The sequence below is a fragment of the Diadema antillarum genome, unplaced genomic scaffold (genome assembly GCF_040938485.1).
Source record: "Diadema antillarum isolate AM-2024a unplaced genomic scaffold, OU_Dant_1.0 seq00001016_RagTag, whole genome shotgun sequence".
NCBI classification, from domain to species: domain Eukaryota; kingdom Metazoa; phylum Echinodermata; class Echinoidea; order Diadematoida; family Diadematidae; genus Diadema; species Diadema antillarum.
In genome coordinates, this window is record NW_027271851.1 from 6,674 (window position 1) to 29,335 (window position 22,662).

Sequence of the window (22,662 nt, forward strand, 5' to 3'; positions counted from 1 at the left end):
TTTTTCATCTGTACTCTTTATTGAATGTTTAAAAATCCCATATCAAAGATTTGTTGAAAATATGATCATTTGAAGACTGTTATTCAGCAAAATTTTAAACTGAAGCATGATTATGTCTTCTTTTTTCTCTGTCCTTCGAACCTAAATGGGATCATGAAAACATATGTGAATCCCCCCCCCCAAAAAAAATAAATAAATGTGCCCTCTTTGATATAGAAGTATAAATCTTAAGTTCTTCTGAAAGATATATACCGTATGCCCCCCCCCCAAAAAAAAAAAAGAAATACAATGGGACCCTCCACAATGATAACTTTAAAAATAGTGAATCATTCCAAATACAATTTCAGTGTATGAAACTATAACTTACTACCCACATGTTACAGGAATAAACCCTATTCAGTTTGCTTCAGTGGTCAAAGAGAATTGAGGATTTTTGTAGAGCATGTCAGGAATCCCTTCCCTTCAAGTTCTGTCCATTGTGTTCACACATTACTATGCAGTTCTAAGGGCATCCAAGTGCTAAACTTGGAAGAACCAGACCCATGACATGCTTTACAACGATCCACATTTCTCTGTGACTGCTTAACCAAACTGAATGGGGTTTTCTGCAAAATGGAGCTAAGATGTCATATTTTAAGACCTGAAAGTAGCATTTCAACGGTTTAATCATATTAGGTGTTATCAATGCAAAAGTCCAATTGTAATTGTTTTTTTTTTGACTTACTGCCAGTCAGACAGTGTTTCATCAGCCTCCAGTAGTCATGCAGTTTTTCTTTGTTCTCTTTCAGTCTTCCAACATCTTTTGAGTCCAAGCATGCCAGGATACGCTACTGGCTTGAGGCTGTCATCGTCAGAACCTGGTTCAAGTCGAAGAGGAGAACGCTGCAGGGATTCACCATCATCGAACATGTTGACATCAACCAACCTGAGCTCTTGGTTTGTACATGTAGCTTTACACCCACTTGAGAAGAATGTATAGGACCTAGAAGTCTTTGCTGACATTCAGAACAACAACATAGCCCTGTTATATATACTAGAGATTGATTTTGTGTATCTCTGTTTTTTTTTCTTGTTTCTATTCCTCTTCTTTTTCTGTTTGTTTCCATTAATATTAATAGAAATGTGTAGTACTAGTTGTAGTGGTAGTAATAGTAGTGCTAGTAGTAGTAAAAGTAGAAGTAGTAGTAGCAATAGTAGTAGTAGTATAGAAGTAGTGGCAGTAGTAGTAGTAGTAGTAGTAGAAGTAGAAGTAGTAGTAGTAGTAGTAACAGTATTAGTCAATATCAGTGTAGAGGTAGTGAGATTAATATTATTATTAGTATTGTTATTATTATTATTATTATTATTATTATTATTATTATTATTATTATCATTATTATTATGATTACTATTAGTATTATTATTATTATTATTATTATTATTATTATTATTAGTATTATTATTATTATTATTATTATTATTATTATTATTATTATTATTATTATTATTATTATTATTATTATTATTGTTATTATTATTATTATCATCATCATCATCATCATTACCGGGGGTTGTTGCAGTTTTATCATTACAGGTATTTGTGTTATTAATGACATCAGCAGCTGTTGACATTTGCATTGTCATGCTTTTTCCTCTAAAGAAACAAGAGTCACCAATATCAGTGAAATCTATATCTGTCAACAGCTCTGATTATCAAAATTCTTCCATTAAGTTCTCATCATTCTGTCTGTGTTTTCTTATAGGTTCCTGTGAATGAAAGCAGGGAGCACCACATTGGATGTTTGTGTCGCAAATCTTTCCAGGCCAGTGTGACTCTTGACAGAAAGGGCTACTGTCCAGGTATGTAGCTGATCCCACCTGTTTGGGACTAGCACCCATTAAACCTGTGGAGGACTGGCTGATTTTACTACAACACGCATATCCCACATACACTTGCTTGAGTATGCTATACTTGGGACTCGTCCCCAATGGCCTGAATTCACGAAGGTGGTACAATTGAAACCATGGTTTAAACCGTGGACAATTTCTATAGAGCGCCAAGTGTCGCATGGCCTATTTCGTTGATGAAATGTTTATTTTGTTAACGAAATTATCATTTCATCGACGAAATGTTGTCATTTCGTTACGAAGTGATCAATGACTGATTTCGTAACGAAATAGGCCGTGCGACACTTGGCGCACCACACAAATTGTCCATGGTTTAAACCATGGTTTCAATTGTACCACCTTCATGAATTTGAGCCAGTGGGTTAAAGGACCTACCGAATGCCGTGCAAATGCATGCTAACTTGTATTAACTCATGTTCCAAATTTGGGCCTAAGTTGTACATTTTCATCTTCTTCTTGAAAGGAAAACCCCATGATGGATTTTCACCACACTTGGCAGGTTGTGTCCCTAGGGGAATAGGATCTCTCTCTTTTTTTTTTAAAAAAATGGGCTACCCTCGCCCCCCCCCCCCCCCCCCCCCCCCATTAAGGAATCTTTAGAAATCTTCAGAACGGATAGAGCTAAGCTAATACTGTGAGTAAGTACATTGATGACTGTTGAAGTTTGTTCATGCTGGAATTAACAAATATATCAGCATTTACATTTTATGATACAATATTTTGTCTCTTTAAGCACACAGACACTCACACACACACACACACACACACACACACACACACTGAAAGATGCCTGTTTATTTTGAAATTAGAATGCGAGTATGAATGGGGCTATATAACTGCTCTCCTTCGTTTTTCATAACTACCTGACAGGAGAGACGATACCGGTGAATCTCGAGATCCAGAATGGCACCAAGAGGGCGATCCAGTCACAGATGGCTCTGATACAGGAGACAGCGTATCGAATCAAGGGCAAAACGTTCACCGACAATCAGCAGATTAACACCATGGACCTGGGTGTGCTGCCAAAGAACCAGCGCCATTGTGCAAACAATTACTACATCCAGCTTCCTCCCATAGCACCCTCCATTATCTCGTGCAAGATCATCACTGTTAGTTACAAACTACAGGTGAGGTTGAAGTTCCATCATCCCATTTTGTTTTTGTTTTGTTTTGTTTTTGTTTCAGCTGTGTCATGGAGTTCTGACATCACGTGTTTTAAATCTATAGCATAGTTCTCAGAAGGGCTCAAATTCTGTTTCCCACAATTTGGAATTTGCTTGCAAATACATCTAAAGGGTCTCTGCCAATTACTCAAGAATACCTGCCTTGCTGATATGGTTAGCCAGGATAATGAGTTGGTTTGGATTATTTTGAGATTTAAAGTGTGAGATGATTTCAATCTTGTTAGTACAAAATTTTTGCTCCTAAAGCACCCTCTCTGTTCAGCACTGGGTTGGTAGAATTTATGAGTATGTGATGATCAAATTGTGCCCTAGCTGTAGTATTGAATCACTTGCAGCTAACAAGCTGCTACATGCAATTCACTCTTCATCTGACGTGATAAAAACTGCTATGGCCCGATATATTGTTATCGATCGGTAACTGAATATAAAACATCATGTAGCAACCACAATTAGGTGTGCTCCGAGATTTCAATATTGTTTGGCGTACCTTTCTGGCTAATATTGCACATTTTCATTGTTGCGTAACTGAAATTGTGTTATTGCAGTGTTATTTCACACATTTCTTGTGCATATGTGTCCATTCTAAGAGTACAATTTAACAGTTTCTGCAGGCATATGAAACTATGTTTTGCCTTTCAAATGAATTAAGCACAACTGCAGATAATGAGATATTTGTTTCTATGTCCAAATTATGATTATAATTGTAGGAAAAGAATTGGTGTACTCTTTAAAATTTTGCCAGTTTTATATAATGAAAGCCCTTGTGTTTCTCAAATTGAATTCACAGAATTTAATACAGTGTTAATAGTGTGGATAGTGAAAATTAAATAAAACAGCAGAAGGTGGTTCAAGTTAAGATTAAAAAAAAGAACAACCGTGGCTATAGAAACAATAAAATTGTTTCCTTGGCAAATGACAAATGCAATGTCTGGAGTAATATTGTCAATGTATAGATCTCCATGTGATTTCTAGACTATTTGATGTCTCTCTTCATTTTGTCTTGTATATTGAAAAAAAGAATGAGGTTTTCAATAACCAAGCCTATCCTTTAACTATCACAGGTGAAGTAGAGACTGATGCTTGATAGATTTAATGTACAGAAACAGCATTGATTGTCCACAGACAGATTGAACTTCATGAATAGCAATGATTTTTTTTGTACATTAAGTTATCATGAATGCATATTTTTGTCAATCTTTGCATGTAAGAACTGGCGAAGTTGAATTTGTTGTCATTTATCTTTCTTGCTATATCCATATGTAGTTCACTGTTGGCCTCACTATGAGCAAGGAGAAGGTGGTATTTGATGCTCCCTTCACAGTTGGAACGATACCTTACCGAGAGCCACCACCGCCCCAACAACCTCTCCCGAATTCTGGTTTCACAGTGGACCTCCCATCCCCTATGGAATGGCCTGGAGGATTTGCTCCCTCAATGGGGATGGAGTTACTTGATCCACCCCCAAAGTATCCTGGGGGACCCTCCCCGCCAAGTTTACCTAGTGCACCTCCTCTACCGGAATATGAGTCTGGGTCAGGCACTTTCATGGGCAACCCACCAAAGACTACCACCTCCACAGTGCCACTGAGAAATGCTCCTGACCTCCCCGAGTTCAGCAGGTCGCCCTCCGACAGCAGAATCAGCCCTTGTCCCGCCATGAGACCGCCGAGTCCATGCGCCCCCAAGCCGAGGTCCCATGCTACCGCTCCCAGACCGACCACGCCCACTGCCGGTCGATCGTCACCATCGTCAGCCTCGACGGCACCCAATGGGAGACCTCTGGTGCTTCCCAAGCTGGAGCAGAATAAGGTCCAACTGAAGCCGGTGAGGACTGCTCCCACCAAGCTTCCCAGTACCAGGGACATGGCAGCGGCCCCGCCCACACCCCCATCATCTTCGCCTCCTCCACCTGTTATCAACCCCAACCTTCATGTATTCCAAGATACATCCACAAGTGGTGACAGTGAGTGCTCTCATTTTATGTAGTCTTTCAACTCGAGATATTGCTGCTGCATTTCAATTGCCAAGGGTAGTACGCTTGTGAAATGAGTAACACAGTGTTCAGTACCTCTTTTCTTCACTCCTTATATTGTAATTGAGGTCCACTGAACATTGTCAAATCACGATTGTGAGTACTCAAAATTGTCTTGACTAGAAGGGGTACTAGATTCATGTTGTGCTGCAATGCTGTGAATGTTTCCTTGTAGCTTCTGCTGAGATAACCCCCACATTACAGTTTGCCATTTTAGAGTCATCTCTTTTATTCTGCATGAGAAATAAACTAGGAAATACTCCCATGCGTGGAAATGGTGTGGAATCCATGGATGACACAATTTGTAGTAATTTATTATCCTATTTTTTTTTTTTGTCTTCATTCAGAGTGCTGGACCCCATTTCATAAAAAGTTGATATGATAGCAACTCTTGCTGGAATGGCAATTGTCATGATTACGGCAAGAATGCAGCTTCCTGATTGGCTGTTGCTGCGGGAAGTTGCCATGCGTTCCAGCGAGAGTTGCCATCCTAACATCTTTTATTAAACGGGGCCCTGGTGTAGCCATGAAATAAAGTCTAGTTAATGTAATTTGCCAATTTCTTTGCTGTTGTTGTTGTTGTTACACCATTTTTTTTTCTCTCTCTCTCTGCATGTACAGATTGTGTTCATGCGTATGCAGAGTGCATCTTTGGTGGCTCTGATGGGCGGAGTGGAGGAGACAGAGGAGATGACTTTGAGGATGGGGAGGACCAGGATCCAGACACTTACAACTACGTCCCCATCTATGCCTGGGCCTTCCCCACTGTCCAGCAGAGATGATTGATGTCCCGGCCAGCGGACAATTAACTAGCCAAAGTGCCTGAACTTGGCTAGACTTGACTTGAATTTGATCATGATCTTAGTTCTTTGCTGCGGATGTTCCAGGTTCTGGGATAGGCAGCAGGCGGCTAGAATATCTAACACCCACCCTCCACATGACCCTGTCCAGCAGGTCGATGCCGACCCTAACACATTCAGGCAAAGTCTTGCTTGGTTTCCTACATCCTCTGGAGCTGGGAATTGGCATACTCAAGACTGTCTTTACACATTGTGGCACATTCTACATGCTCCTAGCATCTGAGTTGCCTGTTGCGTAGAACTGTAGTCATTTCCAAATTTCCAATTTATTGTTAGTAGTGCGGCATTGGAGACTTCATCATGAGGTTTGACGCCACAGGTCCAGCGGATCATGCATTCTTCAAATAGTGTTTCTATGTCAGAAGCAAAGAAAAGAGAATGGCTGAATCAGTCAGGAGGAAAAGGGATAAAAAATTTCACGATGACATCCAGAAAGACATACTGTCCTCCTCTATATTAATATGTTGGACTTGTTAGTGTTCCAGTGAATGATGGTAATGATACAGATTGCAGCTTTTGAAACATATTCTCTCTGTCTTTTACTCTCATCCTTCTGGCTAAGGTATTCCCATCTGGGACATTGGTTGTAATCAAGAGTTTATCCACTGAGAGACTACCGCCTGACAGAACACACAGATAGTGATTGTAATTAGAAACTGAAGGGATTAGTGCTGTGCGTTATTGCATATTTTCAAGATTGTACCGTATGTCCCCAAAAAAACTACAATGGGACCCTCCGCAATGATATCTTTAAAAAATAGTAAATCAATCCAAGTACAAATTCAGGGTATGAAACTGTAACTCATTGCCCACATCTTACAGAAAACCCCATTCGATTTGCTTTAGTGGTCAAAGAGAAATGAGGAATTTTGTAGATGTCAAGAATCTCTTCCCTCCAAGTTCTGTCTATCGTTTTCACCAACAAAAGCAACAAAGTGCTAAACTTGGAAGAATCAGACTCACCACATACTTTACAACATTCCACATTTCTCTGTGACCGCTTCACCAAATTGATTGGGGTTTTCTGCAAAATAGAGCTAAGATGTTATAGTTTAAGACCCTGAAAGAGCATTTAGACAGTTTAATAATATTGGGTGTTATCAATGTGAACATTTGATTGTAATTTTTGTTGGGACATACTGTAAAACAAGGTATGACATCATGTACTTAAGTAGTATTTACAGTCTCCCAGGAAACAAGGAAACCACAGATGAACACATATTCTCCAGTCATTAATCCAAGCGTAATGTTCATCTAGTATTGGTCTGCTCTGACATTCAGAATCGTTATTATCATTTTGTTATGATTGTAACAAATGTTTTAATATGCCTGTTTTAAATTGTTTTGTTACTTGAATTTGCTTGAGTATACCAGAGTGGTGGGTGAATGTTCTTTCAGCAGAAGATATGTTAATAACTTTTTTCATTGCCAACAAATTTTGTTTCTCATTCTTTTTTAGGGGGTGGAAGTATGGATAACTGTTCTTTTATTTATAGTGTTTTTGTATATTATCAATGTAGAGTGTCATGTTTTGGTTGGAGTTTATATATTTTCATGCTGCTGTAGGTAAAAAGGAATCAGGCTGGTACAAAATTTCAATAATTTTTTTTTAGTTAGTTTTAAGGATGCCAGACCCCAGTGCACTTTGGGAATTTGATTCTTTTTTTTTTCAGAAATGAAGCCTTTTGAATATAATATTAGAGTATTTATTTTGCTCTTTTTGGATACAATGAATTGGTCAAGAAATGGACCCCTAAGACAATCTCATACAAATATGGTTGTGTCAGATAACATATTTGGATCCAGCCATAGTTTTTGTTTGTTTACATAACAGGGAGTGAATTGAAACAAAACCATCACATTTGGTGTATGATAAGCAATTTGACAAGCTCTAATAATGTGATTGTGATTGAAATGTATTTCTTCTTTTTCATGTATATAGCTAGGAGAATAAATGAAAGCCAAAGACTTCTGCATATGTGATAAGATTTTATGTGGAGACATTTTTCAGCTCACTAAAGAGGCTTTAAGATTTTTGTTGTCTGTGTCTGTGTCTCTCTCTCTGTCTGTCTGTCTGTCTCTATCTCTCTATCTTTCTCTGTCTTGCTCTCATATATTTCTATATTAGTGTAGCACAAAACTTGCCTAGGGTTTGTGATATATGTTTCCAAGTGGAGTATAAATAATAACCATGCACAGTATAATGGAGCACAATTTGTGATGAAGGTGGTGTGGGATGTTGAATGTGTAGTGGCACATGAAATGTGTCTTTACACAGCTAGTATCATGTACCAGGTAGTCTTGCAATAATGTGCTGTAGTCTTTCATGTTCTCTGTTGATATTTTATGTGAGTGCTCCTTAAGATCTGTATGTTTTTCACTGCATGTAACATGCTCTGTTTCTCAGATGTAAGTTTTTGACATAGGCTGTCTTTTATGGTCAAGAATGGAAAAGTCAAAGTCAAATCAGAAATTCTGCTTCCAGGATTTATTGTCAATAAGTGCACAAGATAAAATGTATGGTTAGAAATATGTCATGTGTGTGGTGTTAACATGTTCAAATACAACCCATTACCATGGTACTCTGATGAAGCCACAAATGTTTGGGCGAAGAAAACACCAAAGTTGATGATTTGGATGAAAAGAAAAATTGATCTGTGTTTATCATAAAACATAAAAGTTTTACATCATCACTGCCTTTTCTCACAGTTTGTTGGAGTCCTGGAATATTTTAATTTGGAAAAATAGTTTGGTTTCACACACAAAAAAATGAATAGATAAATTGCTGTGGCATTTCAGTCAACGTATTATACCTAATTTCTAGCACAGGTGACTATATCTAAAAGTGAAAGCTGATTTTCTCAAAAGTATGTAAATTCTGTGGTCCAACTAATTTTAAATTTCTAGAGAAAGTTTATGGAAGTATTATCAAGTGATACCAGGTAATAGTGTGTGATTAGAAAACCAACAAATCAGGAGAATGTAAATATTTCGGAATCAGAAAATCAGTGCTCAGTGACTCTATCAGACTTTCATGGCAATGGGCCACAAATGGCAAAGGGTACATAATGGAAGTGGTTTGAATTCAAACAGATTTTGTTCCCTTGGATTGTGTATGTCTATATGAGTATCTACCATTGGTGGCTGGTACGTTTGTAGACATGATGTAGCTCATTTTGTGGCCAACCTATTTCAAAATTTGTTTTACAATCCTCTTTGTACATGTGATTGAAAATTAGGAATATATTCTACATATTGCTGAGCTGCATATCTGTCACACAGTGAAATGAATGACTGATTTATGCTCACCACATAATTCTGCACACTGAATTTATGATTTTTAACATGACATTTTTGTTGTTTAAGCATATATTTTATCAAAGAGATAACAAAGCATTTCTACTTATATCAATCAACATCAGTACTAACTAGACAGATGCAAAATATAGCATATTTTCATGTGAAGCAATATCTATCATAAGACGAAGAATAATGAAATTTTGTATAACTTTTTTTTATTTCATGTTTTAATCCAGATAGCAGACATGTGAATGTGATGACAGTAGTGGAAGTAGATGTGAGTATGTGTAGTGGAAGTAGATGGGAGTATGTGTATTCATCTGACAGAACAACAACAACAATTTGATCCACAATTTTAGTTTGGAGCTCTTCAAGCTCTTGTAGCTTTGGACATATGAAAGGAACTTGCTACAGTTTCTACTGTGCACATGTGAAAATTAAAAGATTTAATTTTGATGCTAGTTGGGATTTGCTCACTACAATATCATTTTGCTTTTTCTATGTCAGCTATATTTAATTGAACAGAATCACACATAACAATATCATGACAATTCTGAAAGGTATGAGTCCCTCTGTAATTGAGGATTACCGAGGGGACATTGCCTCCCATCCCCATCTCCTACTTTCTGCAAGGAATGCCACAGGGGGCACAAGGGCAAGGTCCTGAACCACAGTTTATTGCCACTTGGTCTACTATCAGATGGTCTACTTCCCAGTTCGTCTAGCACCACTACGGCTAAACTCATTTGGTACACTGTCAATTTCGACTAATGCCTGTTTGGCCTAATCCTCACTTAGTTTAATGCCCAGTTCGGCTAATTATCAATTTGTCTAATAACCAGATGGTCTAATTACAATTTTGTCTCCTTGGGATTTTCCCCCTTTTGGTCTCAGAAATTGTGGGTAGTAGATGAAATGGGCATAGCCAATCTGGAAGTAGACCATCTGGTGATGAGACTAAGTGGCAATTGGACTAAATGGTTATTAGATGAACTGGTTGTAGATGAAACGGGATTAGACCATGTGGGTTGAGACTAAATGGCTATGGGACGAAATGGGAGTAGACCAAGTAATGGATGACCCTGAACCAAACTCGCTGTATACTCGGCTTTCTCAACAATGTCTCTATTTGCCTCTATCAAATAAGGGCAGGTCTGTTGCCATAATGTCATCAGGTCCACCGAATAGTAAAGAGAGGTATTTTATACCCTCACCATTGTTATCTGTTTGCATGTGAGATATCTCCAAGCCATTGCTGCATATTGAAAATGTGAAATACATTGTTGTGACGTATTGAACATATTCTTATTGTTGGGATTTTCAGTCTTTGTGAAAGCTCCATGAATAAGCCGTACATTGACATTATTTTCTGCAGTGATTGTCTATTTAATACCAGTATTGAGTTGTCAAAGATTCCACCAACGTGACTACAAATCACTGGCCTAATGTGCCTTGTAATTTTTGTCCCTTTCATATGCACTTGTTTAGTGCTACATTAATGTTTGTTAGTCAGGCTTTGAGCTGGGTGTGTTATTATTGTATTTATATTCGCATCAAAGAATCATATTATTCTGTAGAATGATCATATGCACGGGATGCTTTCCTAGCCGTTGTAACCAACAAACCTATGTAAACATATATGTATATTTTGTTCCAATGCAATGTACAAATTTGCAATATATCATCCTGACATGATTGTATTGAGAGGTGTGAGATCCTTGAAAAAAAGAAAAGAAAATGTATGCCTTATATTATGCCATAGTGAAAGTGAAGTAGAATTCCAGTGAAATTAAACGAGCAAACTACAGACAGGGTACTTATGATTACCCATCATTAGAAGCAAAGTGCTCAGTATTTTAGATGTTATTTCAGTGATCAAATATAATTATCTGAATTGTTTCTATGTAGGTCACATTCATACTGTGGATAGGATTGGATAGTTAAAAATCATTTGAAGAGAAGATAGCAGAATCATTTTTCTGGCACAGCCAGCGGAGATTGTATGTGATACCAAGTACCTCCTTGATGAGACTGTGGACCTACTTACTGCACACAGACTCATAACGGAGGTTTTTCTTTGACCCCATCACCACTGCTGCCACGGGTGCACGTCACAAGACCAACGCCCACCTGTCATACAACCCATGAGTTCGACACTAAGCTAACAAAGCCCACGAGACCGACACATTAAGCCCTGTGTTGTATCTGTCGACCTTGTGGGCTGTTTTTACCTAGTGTCGAACTCATGGGCTGTATGACTCGTGGGTGTCGGTCTTGTGGGATGACCCTGCTAACACCTGATATTATGTGCATCTTGATAAGTACATTCAGATATTTGGACAATGACAATTGTATAATCATAAGCATTTCCATCATTTCGGTCTTATTTAGCTAAGGTGCCTTTTCAGACTCAACTGCCTTTGAATAGACACCAATGATTGGGAACAGCAAACCTTAAAACATAACAAATTTTGTGTAACAAAATTGGTAATTATTGAAGTGGACACTTGTGGACATGCATGTAACGTTGCTAAGTGGTAAGACATTCATTTTGTCTACTGTTACTGTCCATGTTTACTCTGAAACCATGTGCAAAAAAAAAAAACTAAACAAAATGCAAACAAACACTAGACAACAAGTCATAGTCAACCTGCCAAAAATTTTCTTTCATGTGTGCATTTTGCAAATGAATTTGCTTGACGGATGATTTCCCAATATACACTACAACTGCACATGCATTTTTCATGATTTGTGGCGAAGGGCATGAGCTTACCCTTCTTTGGGAGGGATTTTTCAAATATTGAGATGTGGATCTTTCAGACTGCTCTATGGAAACCAGCCTAAGCTTCATCTATGTAGTTTACCAAACAGTAAAACAACAACAACAACAACATCAACAACAGCAACAAAACACACAAAAAGTCACACACACATACACACACACACACACACTTTTTTTTTTGAGATTTTGACATGCACACACACACACACACACACACACACACACACATGTTGGAGGTTATTCGAGAGCTTTAACCCATTTCCTACGGGAACCTGGTGGCTTATGTATTACGTCTATGGGGATTTCAGAATCCAGTATGGAATGGGTTGATATTGAGTTTTAACAATGAATCATCTCAAATGTGACCATGGCTTATCAAATGCCAGCAGTAGTCATACATTTTAAAACAGTATAGGTATACAGTGCCCTTTCAAATACAAATAATATTTCGTGTGAATCTCAATCATGAAATAAAGTATTTTTATTAGAAACTGTGTGATGTATTCCATGTACCTGTTTGTCTTTTATGGGTAGTGACATTAGTCAGTCTTTTAACTTTGTATCTATCGGATCAGAAAGCTGGAAATATTTGACCCCTAGAAGACAGAGAGAGATGAATAGATAGATAGACTGAGAGAAAGATAGAGATAGAGAGAGAGAGAAGGAGAGATTGAGAGCTGTGATCTTCCCATTGTATTGGCTTGAAGTACAATAATATGGTTTCTGATTCACAGTTTAATATAAGAATGTAAAATTCAGGGCAAAACTGGAATTGTGTACATGGAATGCACATGGCCATCCCTTTCACAATGTGATGACTAATGAGAGAGGATGATACCAGTATACTGTAAAACATGATATATTCGCGGCATGAAATTTTCGCGAATTGGAGCCGACAGCCTTTTTCGTGGCATGAAATTTTTGCGAATTGCTACTGGCATTCAATGCGTGTAGTGTAGACAAAAGCTTTCACGTGCATTTTAATTTCGCGAATTTTGGCGCTCGCGAAATTCCTCGTTTTACAGTATTATACTAAGATATCTCAATCTCGAAATTGCGCCACCTTGGGCGTCCAAACAATCGATCAACATTAATAATACTTCACAGTATTTTGAATACAGATCTCATCTGGATCATTAGGCCTAGGCCTATAGGCTGTCATGGCAAAACTAGAATAACTCCCCATAAACCTTACAGGACAAGTCCACCTTGATATACACGTGGACTGAGTAACTGCAACAATATAATTGGTACAACACATCAGTGAAAGTTTTGGGAAACTGTTCAAAAGTTTTGAGTATTTTTAATGTCTGCACAGTCACTACAGAGTGAGAAGACTACCACAGTGTATGATGTAACATGCATAGAACGATATAAGGGAAATATAATTTATACAAAGAATTTCACAAAATTATTTTTTTTTTTAAAGTGCATATTTCCTTGACTTGTCACTGACGTATGTTAAGAGTAGGCCTAATATTATTCCCCCTGGCTTCTGAAAGAGGCTAGTCAAGTGTTCTTTTATTATGCTAGACAAGTTAAAAGATGTTGAATTTTCTTTAACGTTCTACACATGTGACATCACAAGCTGAAGCAGTTATCTCGTCCAGCAGTAACTGAGCAGAAACTTCAAAACTTCATAACTTTTGAACGATTTGTCTGATTTTCCTCAAACTCTCACTGATGTGCTTGGCTAATATTGCTGCATTCACTCAATCCACATGTCTATTTATGAAGGTGAACTTGTCCATTAACAACACGTTTGAATAAGATACTGTGGCTGATAGAGCACACACAAGAAATGTGACATGGCACCAAAGTCGGAGCACTGAGGGCACCATCTCCACAAACTGATATTGTTTCCTACATGTACATAAACCGTCTAATAGAATGACTATCCATACACCTCCTTTATAAGTCTGGAGTGTTTCACGAAGAATTTAAGTCATTCTTAAAAGTTAAGATCTACTTAAAATCATGTTAGGCCGTTGGCTTCTCGTTTTAATCTTATCTAATGTTTTCAGGATCCATTAAATTGTTATCAAAATTTACAAAAAAAAATGTCTGTCCCTTACTTCAATTTTGTTGAGTAATGCTTGAATGAAGAATCTCAAAAATAAACATTCTTGTATGAAGGTTAGAATATTGAAGTCACACACAGACTACCATAATTTTAAGTTGATCTTAAGGTTTAAGATCGACTTAAATTCTTTGTGAAACACCCCCCCCCCCCTTTGAATAAAATCCGACGAGAAATGAGGCTGCCGCTGGTGTAGCAATATAAAAATGTGACATGGCATCCTTTAAAAGTGGGAACAATGAGGGCGCTGCCAATGAGACCTTTTGTTACCTATAATAATCCCCACAGACCTCCACAGCAACTTTAATAATAATAATAGTGAGACTCTTGTAGAGCGCACATTTCTACCTAAAAAAGATACTCAAGGCGCTATAGAACAGAGTACATATTGTGTCATGTTACAACAGTATCACAGAAAATAATAATACAATAAACCAACAAACAATATATACGTACACATACATTACATACAGGCATACAATATTGTCAATTCAAATTAAAAATATACGTCTTGAGATTCTTTTTGAAACTATCAATGGAAGATGCTTCTCTAAGAGATTTTGGTAGGCCATTCCATAGTTTTGGGCCCATATATGAAAAAGCCCGATCCCCCCAATTATGCTTGATTCGAGGTACCTGTAATTTTAGCGAGTTTGATGAACGTAGATTACGTGGTGGTTGGTGAAGATGAAGAGTATTTTGAAGGTAGACAGGGGCAAATTTGCGCAATGTACGGTAAACAAGAAGAAGAATCTTGAAGTTAATACGTTTTTCTACAGGAAGCCAGTGTAGGGACCGAAGTATTGGGGTAGTATGCACAGTTTTCTTCTTGAAAGTAAGTAATCTAGCGGCACAATTCTGAAGACGTTGCAGTTTACTGAGTTCTTTTTGTGGAAGACTGCAAAACAGAGAATTGCAGAAATCTAGACGAGACGAAATAAGAGCATGCATCAGTTTTTCTGCTGCTGATCTAGTTAAATATCTCCGAATTGAGCCCAGGTTACGCAAATGAAATCTTACAGATTGGGATACATATGAAATGTGGTCTTTGAATGTCAGATTTGCATCATAAACAACACCAAGATTACGAACTTTGTTCGAAGGCTTGATATTACTATTGCCGATTCTAACAAAACATGTATCAGAATTTACCTTAGACAACATCTGTTTGGATCCTATCAGAATAAATTCTGACTTACTGTCATTAAATTTGAGACCATTTCTTTCCATCCATGCCTTAACATCATCAATACATAATTCCAATCGTTTTACAGCTTCAGTGAGTTCAGTCCTGGTTGGTGAAAAGGATACAAATATTTGTATATCATCTGCATAACAGTGATACTGAATGTCGTGTCTTTCAAAAATGTGTCTAATCCTTGAAAGATATAGTGAGAATAGAAGTGGTCCACCTACAGACCCTTGCGGGACTCCGCAAGTAAGTGCAGCCGGATCAGAGTTACTGTCATTGATCTTAACATATTGTGAACGGCTGGCAAGGTAAGATTGAAACCACTCTAATGCAAGTCCTGTGACACCAACAGATCTGAGAGTCTGGGTGAGAATGGAATGGTCAACAATATCAAAAGCTGCCGACATATCAAGTAAAACAACAGCATTGATATTCCCGGCATCCATTTGTCTCAAACATTGATCAGTTAGGTCAGTAAGTAATGTCTCTACACTATGATCAGGGCGATACGCTGATTGGTGGCTATCAAGAAAATCATTCTCCTGCAAGTAGTCTCGTAGGCGTGAAAAGGAAACACGTTCCATAACTTTGCTAACAAATGGCAGGTTTGAAATTGGTCGATAATTGTTTAACATGTTCTTATCTAAATGAGGTCTTTTGAGGGTTGGAAATATCACCGCTGTTTTCAATTCAACTTTGAATGAAATCCGACAAGAAATGTGGTTGATAGATCATAAGGCTGCGTTCACATAGAAGTACTCGGTATTCGTATTCGGTATTCGCTATTCGAGCACCGAATACACCATCACCCGCACCGTCAACTCACCATCCCATGTAGTGAGGATTTCTTCCTCCTACATCGCAGCAAATCTTACTAACAATTTCTAAACTGCATCAGTATGTCAGTCTACATGCTTTTTTTTTTTTTGCTAAAGGGCAAATCCAGACCAAAATTGTCATTATTTCATAAACGAGAGACGGTATGCGCTGCAAGAAAATCGAACAAGCTCGATTCCCACTTTGCTATACTTTTCGCAGCTATTCGGTACTTTCGAATAGTGCCCTCTTATGTGAACCGGTGTGAGGAAATCCTATCGTTCGATTCAAGGTATTCGCGTGTCCTCGAAAAACGAGCCCGAATACCCGAATAGTATACTTTTATGTGCACGCAGCCTACTGCATACGAGAAATGTGACATGGCATCCAGGTGGGAACACTGAGGGCGTTGTCATCACACACGGTTGTGTCCTCTCCATCCTACATGTAGAATAGTAATACTTAGAATGACCTCTGTGAAGTAACAATTACTCGAAGTTATTGAATAAATAAGCCTTTTTGGGGGGCAAACTTTGACCTGATGGTAACCTTTGACCCTGTAAAAGGTGGAACAGTGGGAGCAGCATAACCAATAGGTATAGGTATCTGTACTTGATTATTATGATAAACTTACATACCAAATTTGAAAAAAAAATCGCTCAAGAAACAAGTCTGGCATGGCACACACAAGCAGACCCTGAAAAATTTACCTTTTTGTGTGTAAAGATGGAACAAGCGAAGGCACCATCACCAAAAGCACGTCTTTGATGTCTTTTGATATATATATATATATATATATATATCAAAAGACATCAAAAAGTCAAATTCTGAATGATAATTGATAATTGATATGATTTATATAGCGCCAAATCCACTCTGCAGAGTGCTCTAGGCGCGGAAGGAAGAGAAAGTGAAGGAGATAAAGGACATACAAATATCAAATACATGTAATGAATAGTCAAATTGAGGCTTTAAACAAGTGAGTTTAAAATGCCAGGCATAACCCAGGTATAACCCATTCTATAGATGCCAGCAATTGGTTAGTCAGTGATTTATGTGTAATCTAGTGCCTATTGTAGTCTTTCATTACTTTGATGGATGGTTAATTGATTTGTTGATTTTGATGTGTGTAGGGAAATTTAAAAAATTGCCAGCTCGAGGGGACTTGAGCCACTCATTTGACTGCATGACTGTCCTTTTTTGGTATTGAGGTAACCATTTTAGTGACTTTATATTTCATTTCAGAGCACCATACCACAAAACTGAACGAAAAACGAAACCAAGGAGCTTAATGGATGTACTCCATGCGTTTGTTTTGGAGAAAAAAATAAAAACAGAAATGAATGCAAAATTATAGAAATTAATTTTTATTGAAACGTCAATAGCCCACCTATAGTCAGAGTAATGGCACATGACGACTGTGGGGGGGGGGGGGGGCTGTAGAAAATGTGTGTGTGTGTGGGGGGGGGGGATTCACACCCCCCCCCCCCCCAGCCGTAAGTTTAGGGTAAGGGATCTAAACATAGTTCACGACCATAATGTTGAATACAACAATAAGTAAAAGTTGTTGATCAGTCAGATACAGGGCACCGTTTCATGATCACAGCACGTTAAAACTATGTTTATAACGTCATCCTAGTTACCACGGCAATTTACACAATTCTGATAGGTAGACCCTATGTGTAGGTGATTGGGAGGCCAAGAGAAATAACATTTCCATGTAATCTAGGGTGACATATTCCATGCAAGGGTGTTTGGTAGCAGGGTTTATATCGTGCTTACTGTCGTGGACAAGGAGAACATGGTGCAAATCGAACTATCAATTGAAATTATGATGTTGCATGGTCTTGTCCACAAAACTACAGCCGCGCTGAACAAAAAGTGGAGTTCTACTTTGAGATATCTTGACGCCATCCGGAGGCAAAAAGAAAAAAATTGCAAACACTTTGATGAACTTTACTAATAAAGTTACACGTACTGATGGCATTACACAGAGAAACTTCTTAGCAACTTCACGCGCTCATGAAGTGCTAATGAGAAATGACTGGCGCCTGTCAGGTCGGCGGTGAATGTAAAAATCAACACCAAAACAGGGTTGTCATAACATCACCTAAATAAACATGGTTAAAAAAAAAACAGATCAAAGTAAAACAAAGAAAATGGGTAGGCTTTTGGCTATTGTCAACGGCTGCATTTTCTTCCATCTTCGAGAGTGGAGAAAGAAAGTTGGAAACAGAAACAAACAAAACAAAAATTGACGTATTCTACGGGAACATTATTCAATTCAATTCAATTCAATCATAGTTTATTTCAAATCATCGAAAATCAAAAAAACATAGTACAAAGTATACATGTGTTGAAATAAGGTTCAAACGTTTGCAAAAGATTCATGTAATATATATACGAGACAAATTATAGAACAACATATAACATGTACAATATTTAGGAAAAACACTGTATAAATTCTTCGTGGGCGAGCGGAAAATAAATTCGATTATGGAAAATAGTGATCCACTAAAAAGCAAAGCTTGTCGGACGTGGATCGCTAGATAAATAATGAGTAAATTATATGTGACCCTGCACCTCAAAACAAACAAAAAGTCGCCAGACATGAATTTTTAGTTAAGACCATATTCTGAAAGAGCAGACTTTAAGCTTTTAAATGATGTATAACTCAAATCAAGTGGACTCTCCAAACCTATCTAAATATTGGAAAGAAAGCACAAATCAGGAAAAGTGTGAACTGAGAAAAGAGCTCTGAAGTACAGTGTCTATTCAAGCGCTTAATCTTTACTCTCTAAAAAAGAAAGAGTGAATTTTCACTCGATTTTCACTCCCCTTGGTAGTGACGTCAAGGATCACTAGAAGTGGAGTGAATTTCGAGTGAACAGAAATTTCACTCCAAAAGAGAGTGAAAAAAGACGGAATTTTTTTTGGTGGGATGTTCACTCCTTTCTCACTCTAAATTCACTCCTGTCGTATTTCGCTCTTTTGTCAGTCGTTTTTCACTCCGGAGTGAAAAAAGACGGAAATATTTCTGGTTGGATATTCACTCCTTTTTCACTCCAGGAGTGAAAAAAGACGGAAATATTTCTGCTTGGATATTCACTCCTTTCTCACTCTCAATTCACTCCTATTGTATTTCCCTCTTCTTTTGTTACTCCGGAGGTTTTTCACTCCTTTTTCATTCTTTTTTCAATCCCAAACGGAATTACACTCTACATGAGCACACATCTCTATCACAGCAATCAGTGCACTAGTTATTCAACCCTGGAAGAAAAAGTGACAATATGGTGATGGATTTGGGAATAATGTAGGTGGTCTGGAGCCATTTCTGGATAATGAATACCAATCAAACTAATACAAACAAAAACAAAAAGTAACGTTCATAATATAGATATTTGTTAATATTAATGCATGTATTTTGAAACAAACCATCCACCACTGGTAGCCCAGTGCATTGCCAACTTTGTGTTCCAGTTTTGAAAGTCATTCCTACCCGAGCTGGATCAATACATGAAACTGAATAAATATAAGCTAGTAATCCAAATGGCTGTAGTTTCATTCTTTCTTATTAATTTATTCTTTCTTTAAGTAGCATTGAGGGGGATATAAGAAGATAATGTACTAAATGCTACGCATGTTATGCTTTTTTTATGAGCTGATTCTCTATTTTATTATTTCATAAATGTGTGATGTCCACTGGATCACCTGAAAAAAAGAAAGGAATATACCTCTTGAAATATCTACACTTCAACTACAGAGCAGTACACCATTACAAACAGTCTTCATGTGCTGAGTATCTGGTTTTCCATGAATTATGTGGCCAATAATAATTTTACATATTTTTATCATTTAAGAACAACTGTCACCATAATCATCACAAAGTCCCTGTAAATATGCTATTCTAGCTGTCATTCCCAAACCTCTACAAATGAAGAGTTTGTTTGCAAAAACTGATAAGTCCATATGTGCCAAATGGAGATATTTGTGATTTAAGGTCAAGAAAAATGTAGAGAATAATAAGAAAATGTTTGCTTCTTTTGATCATAACTTCAAAAATGTACCTTTATATGTAGTGACCAATATATCATTTAAAATGTATTATTTTGTACTTTATGACAGAGACTGTACTTCAAAATCTCAAAAAATGGACTTATCAGTTTTTGTGAACAAACTCTTGAAATATTAACATCACACATTTCCCTGAAAATATGCCAAATTCATAAAGTTTGTGCAAAAGTGACAAATTTTACAAGTACCCTTCCTGAACATGTTTAATTTTCGACTACAAGTGAATATGGCATGTTCAATGATAAGCTACAAAAGACTTGCAAAGTTTAGTCACCATTATCTATATTATGCTCTACAAGTACATTGTACAAACACCTAAACATACTCGATCAGAGAAGCATGGTCTTGACTTTAAGTCTTTAGGTGGGGTATTTATGTAGATGATAGAGCCAGAGGGGGGCCTCCCTGGAACCCCCCCCCCCCCCCCCCCCCCAGACCTCGGCCATCAACTGTGCGATCATTACAAAATCCACACACAAATTGCCTGTGACACAATTTATAAAAAGGTAATATTGATTTTCAAAAAAAAAAGTCACTTGGCTAAATTATGCTAATTTGAGCATGAATCAGACCATTTGCTGTAAAGTTCCAAAAAGGCACATTTTTTTTGGTGTAAATATTCTTTTTAGTGTCCATAGCAAATGTAAGAGAAAAAAAAAATGTGCCATCAAAAAATTCTGAAGTATCTATTTTTTCTATTTACTCATGTATTTCTCTGTTTTTTACTTTTTGATTTTCGCTGCCTTTTCAATGAAATTTGTCAGCGACACGTTCAGCATGAAAATATTTATGTTATTGATTACAATCAATAACCCCCCAAAATAATCATACCTTCATGAAATTTGGCATGGAATGTCAAAGGGGGAGGAGGGCTCGTAGCCCCCCCCCCCCCTCAACCGGGCCTACTATTTATGGAAAAAGAATTGCAATCAATACAGTTGACACAACATGCATCATATCATTGATCTTCTTCACTTACATAAGGCATCATTGTACAATATTGAATACTTTTAATCCTTCTGAGTTTTGCCAGATGTAGCAACAACTAATGCATGCAAACTGAATTTCTTATAGAGTGATTTCATGTTGGCCACCATAATGGTGGCTTCCATAGCAAAGGCGATCAATATTCACTCATGCATGCCTCTCTAACAAAGGTGTTCTTTTGCCTTAGGTTTCCCTGAAGTAAACATTGCTGCAGCTTTTGTATGCAGGCTTGATTTCTAGTCAGTTTAGGCAATTGACTTCATTATGGTGGGCAATTGTGACATCACTGCAAACACTCTATAGAGTAATTCCGTGAAGTTGGGGCACAAAGTGTTACATTTTAGCATAACTCAATACTAATTATGCTATACATATATTGTTTATAGGCTTTACATTTGTATTGAGATTATACATTTTCCTGGAAATTTTGTGCCATTCAGACTCAATTTTGATGAAGTTATTAAAACGATATGTAACGGTGTCCTGTAGCATCGTGACGCGTCCATGTAGCATCGTGATAGTTAAAATCTGATCCTAAAAGACAAATCAATGCAATTAGCTTGACCAAAGTTTGATATATGCATAATTACTAGATTAGTCAGACAGCTAAATATCTTAACCCTCCTTTCCACCGTTTTACTTTTACAAGAAAATTACACAATGTGTCACTATGCTAAGCGGTGGCCACCAAATGTTGCAAAAAAGGACACCGCATAGCATCATGATACATTTTGTGATTTTCTTTTAAAATTCAAACTGTGTACAGCAAATTTGAGATATTTAGCTATCTCATTCATATCTTGTAAATGCATATTGCATCAAATTTTGGTCAAGCTAATTGCCATTATTTGTCTCTTAGGACCAAATTTTAAAATATCACGATGCTACAGGACACTGTTTCATATTGTTTAATAACTTCATCAAAATCGAGTCTGAATGGCACAAAATTTCCAGGAAAATGTGTGGCCTCAATGCAAATGCAAAGCCTACAAACAAAAAATGTATAGCATAATTAATATTGAGTTATGCTGAAATGTATTTTTTGAATATCATGATGCTACATGGACACTGCCCCAACTTCATGGAATTACCCACATCAAAATATGATTGTCAGTTGCAGGTTATCTTAATAATTTGTTACGAGGTCAAGGGAAGAATTATCCATAAGTTTGACTTGGCACATTAGTGAACTAATCTATTTGGCTCCATCTACTCCAACGCCATATATTTATCAATGATGGGCTGCAGATGTTTTGTGGAAAAAGAAGTTGAACCAGTTGAGCTTCTACCCTCAAGTTTTTCAAAGTACAGTACATCAATTACATAGAGGTGAAAATGTACAAAATAACTCTGGGTCCCGTAACCCGAGGGATCAATGATTCCCATCAATTTTGTTTATTTTTTTTCCCCCTACTCCAAAGAAGATGGATGCAATAAATTTGAGCACATGCATATTGTGCTGCATCAA

At 37.4% G+C, this 22,662-nt stretch overlaps 1 protein-coding gene across 1 annotated transcript; it reads left to right on the forward strand.

Annotated features, from left to right (window-relative positions):
• Positions 1-788: 788 nt before the first annotated feature.
• Positions 789-5,885, forward strand: LOC139742708 (uncharacterized; the record flags this gene model as incomplete). The annotated part of the gene is made up of 5 exons (XM_071653234.1): positions 789-936; positions 1,743-1,839; positions 2,758-3,014; positions 4,335-5,034; positions 5,725-5,885. Coding segments are annotated over 5 exons (1,363 nt in total), but the record flags the coding sequence as incomplete, so codon positions are not given.
• Between the last annotated feature and the right edge of the window lie 16,777 nt (positions 5,886-22,662).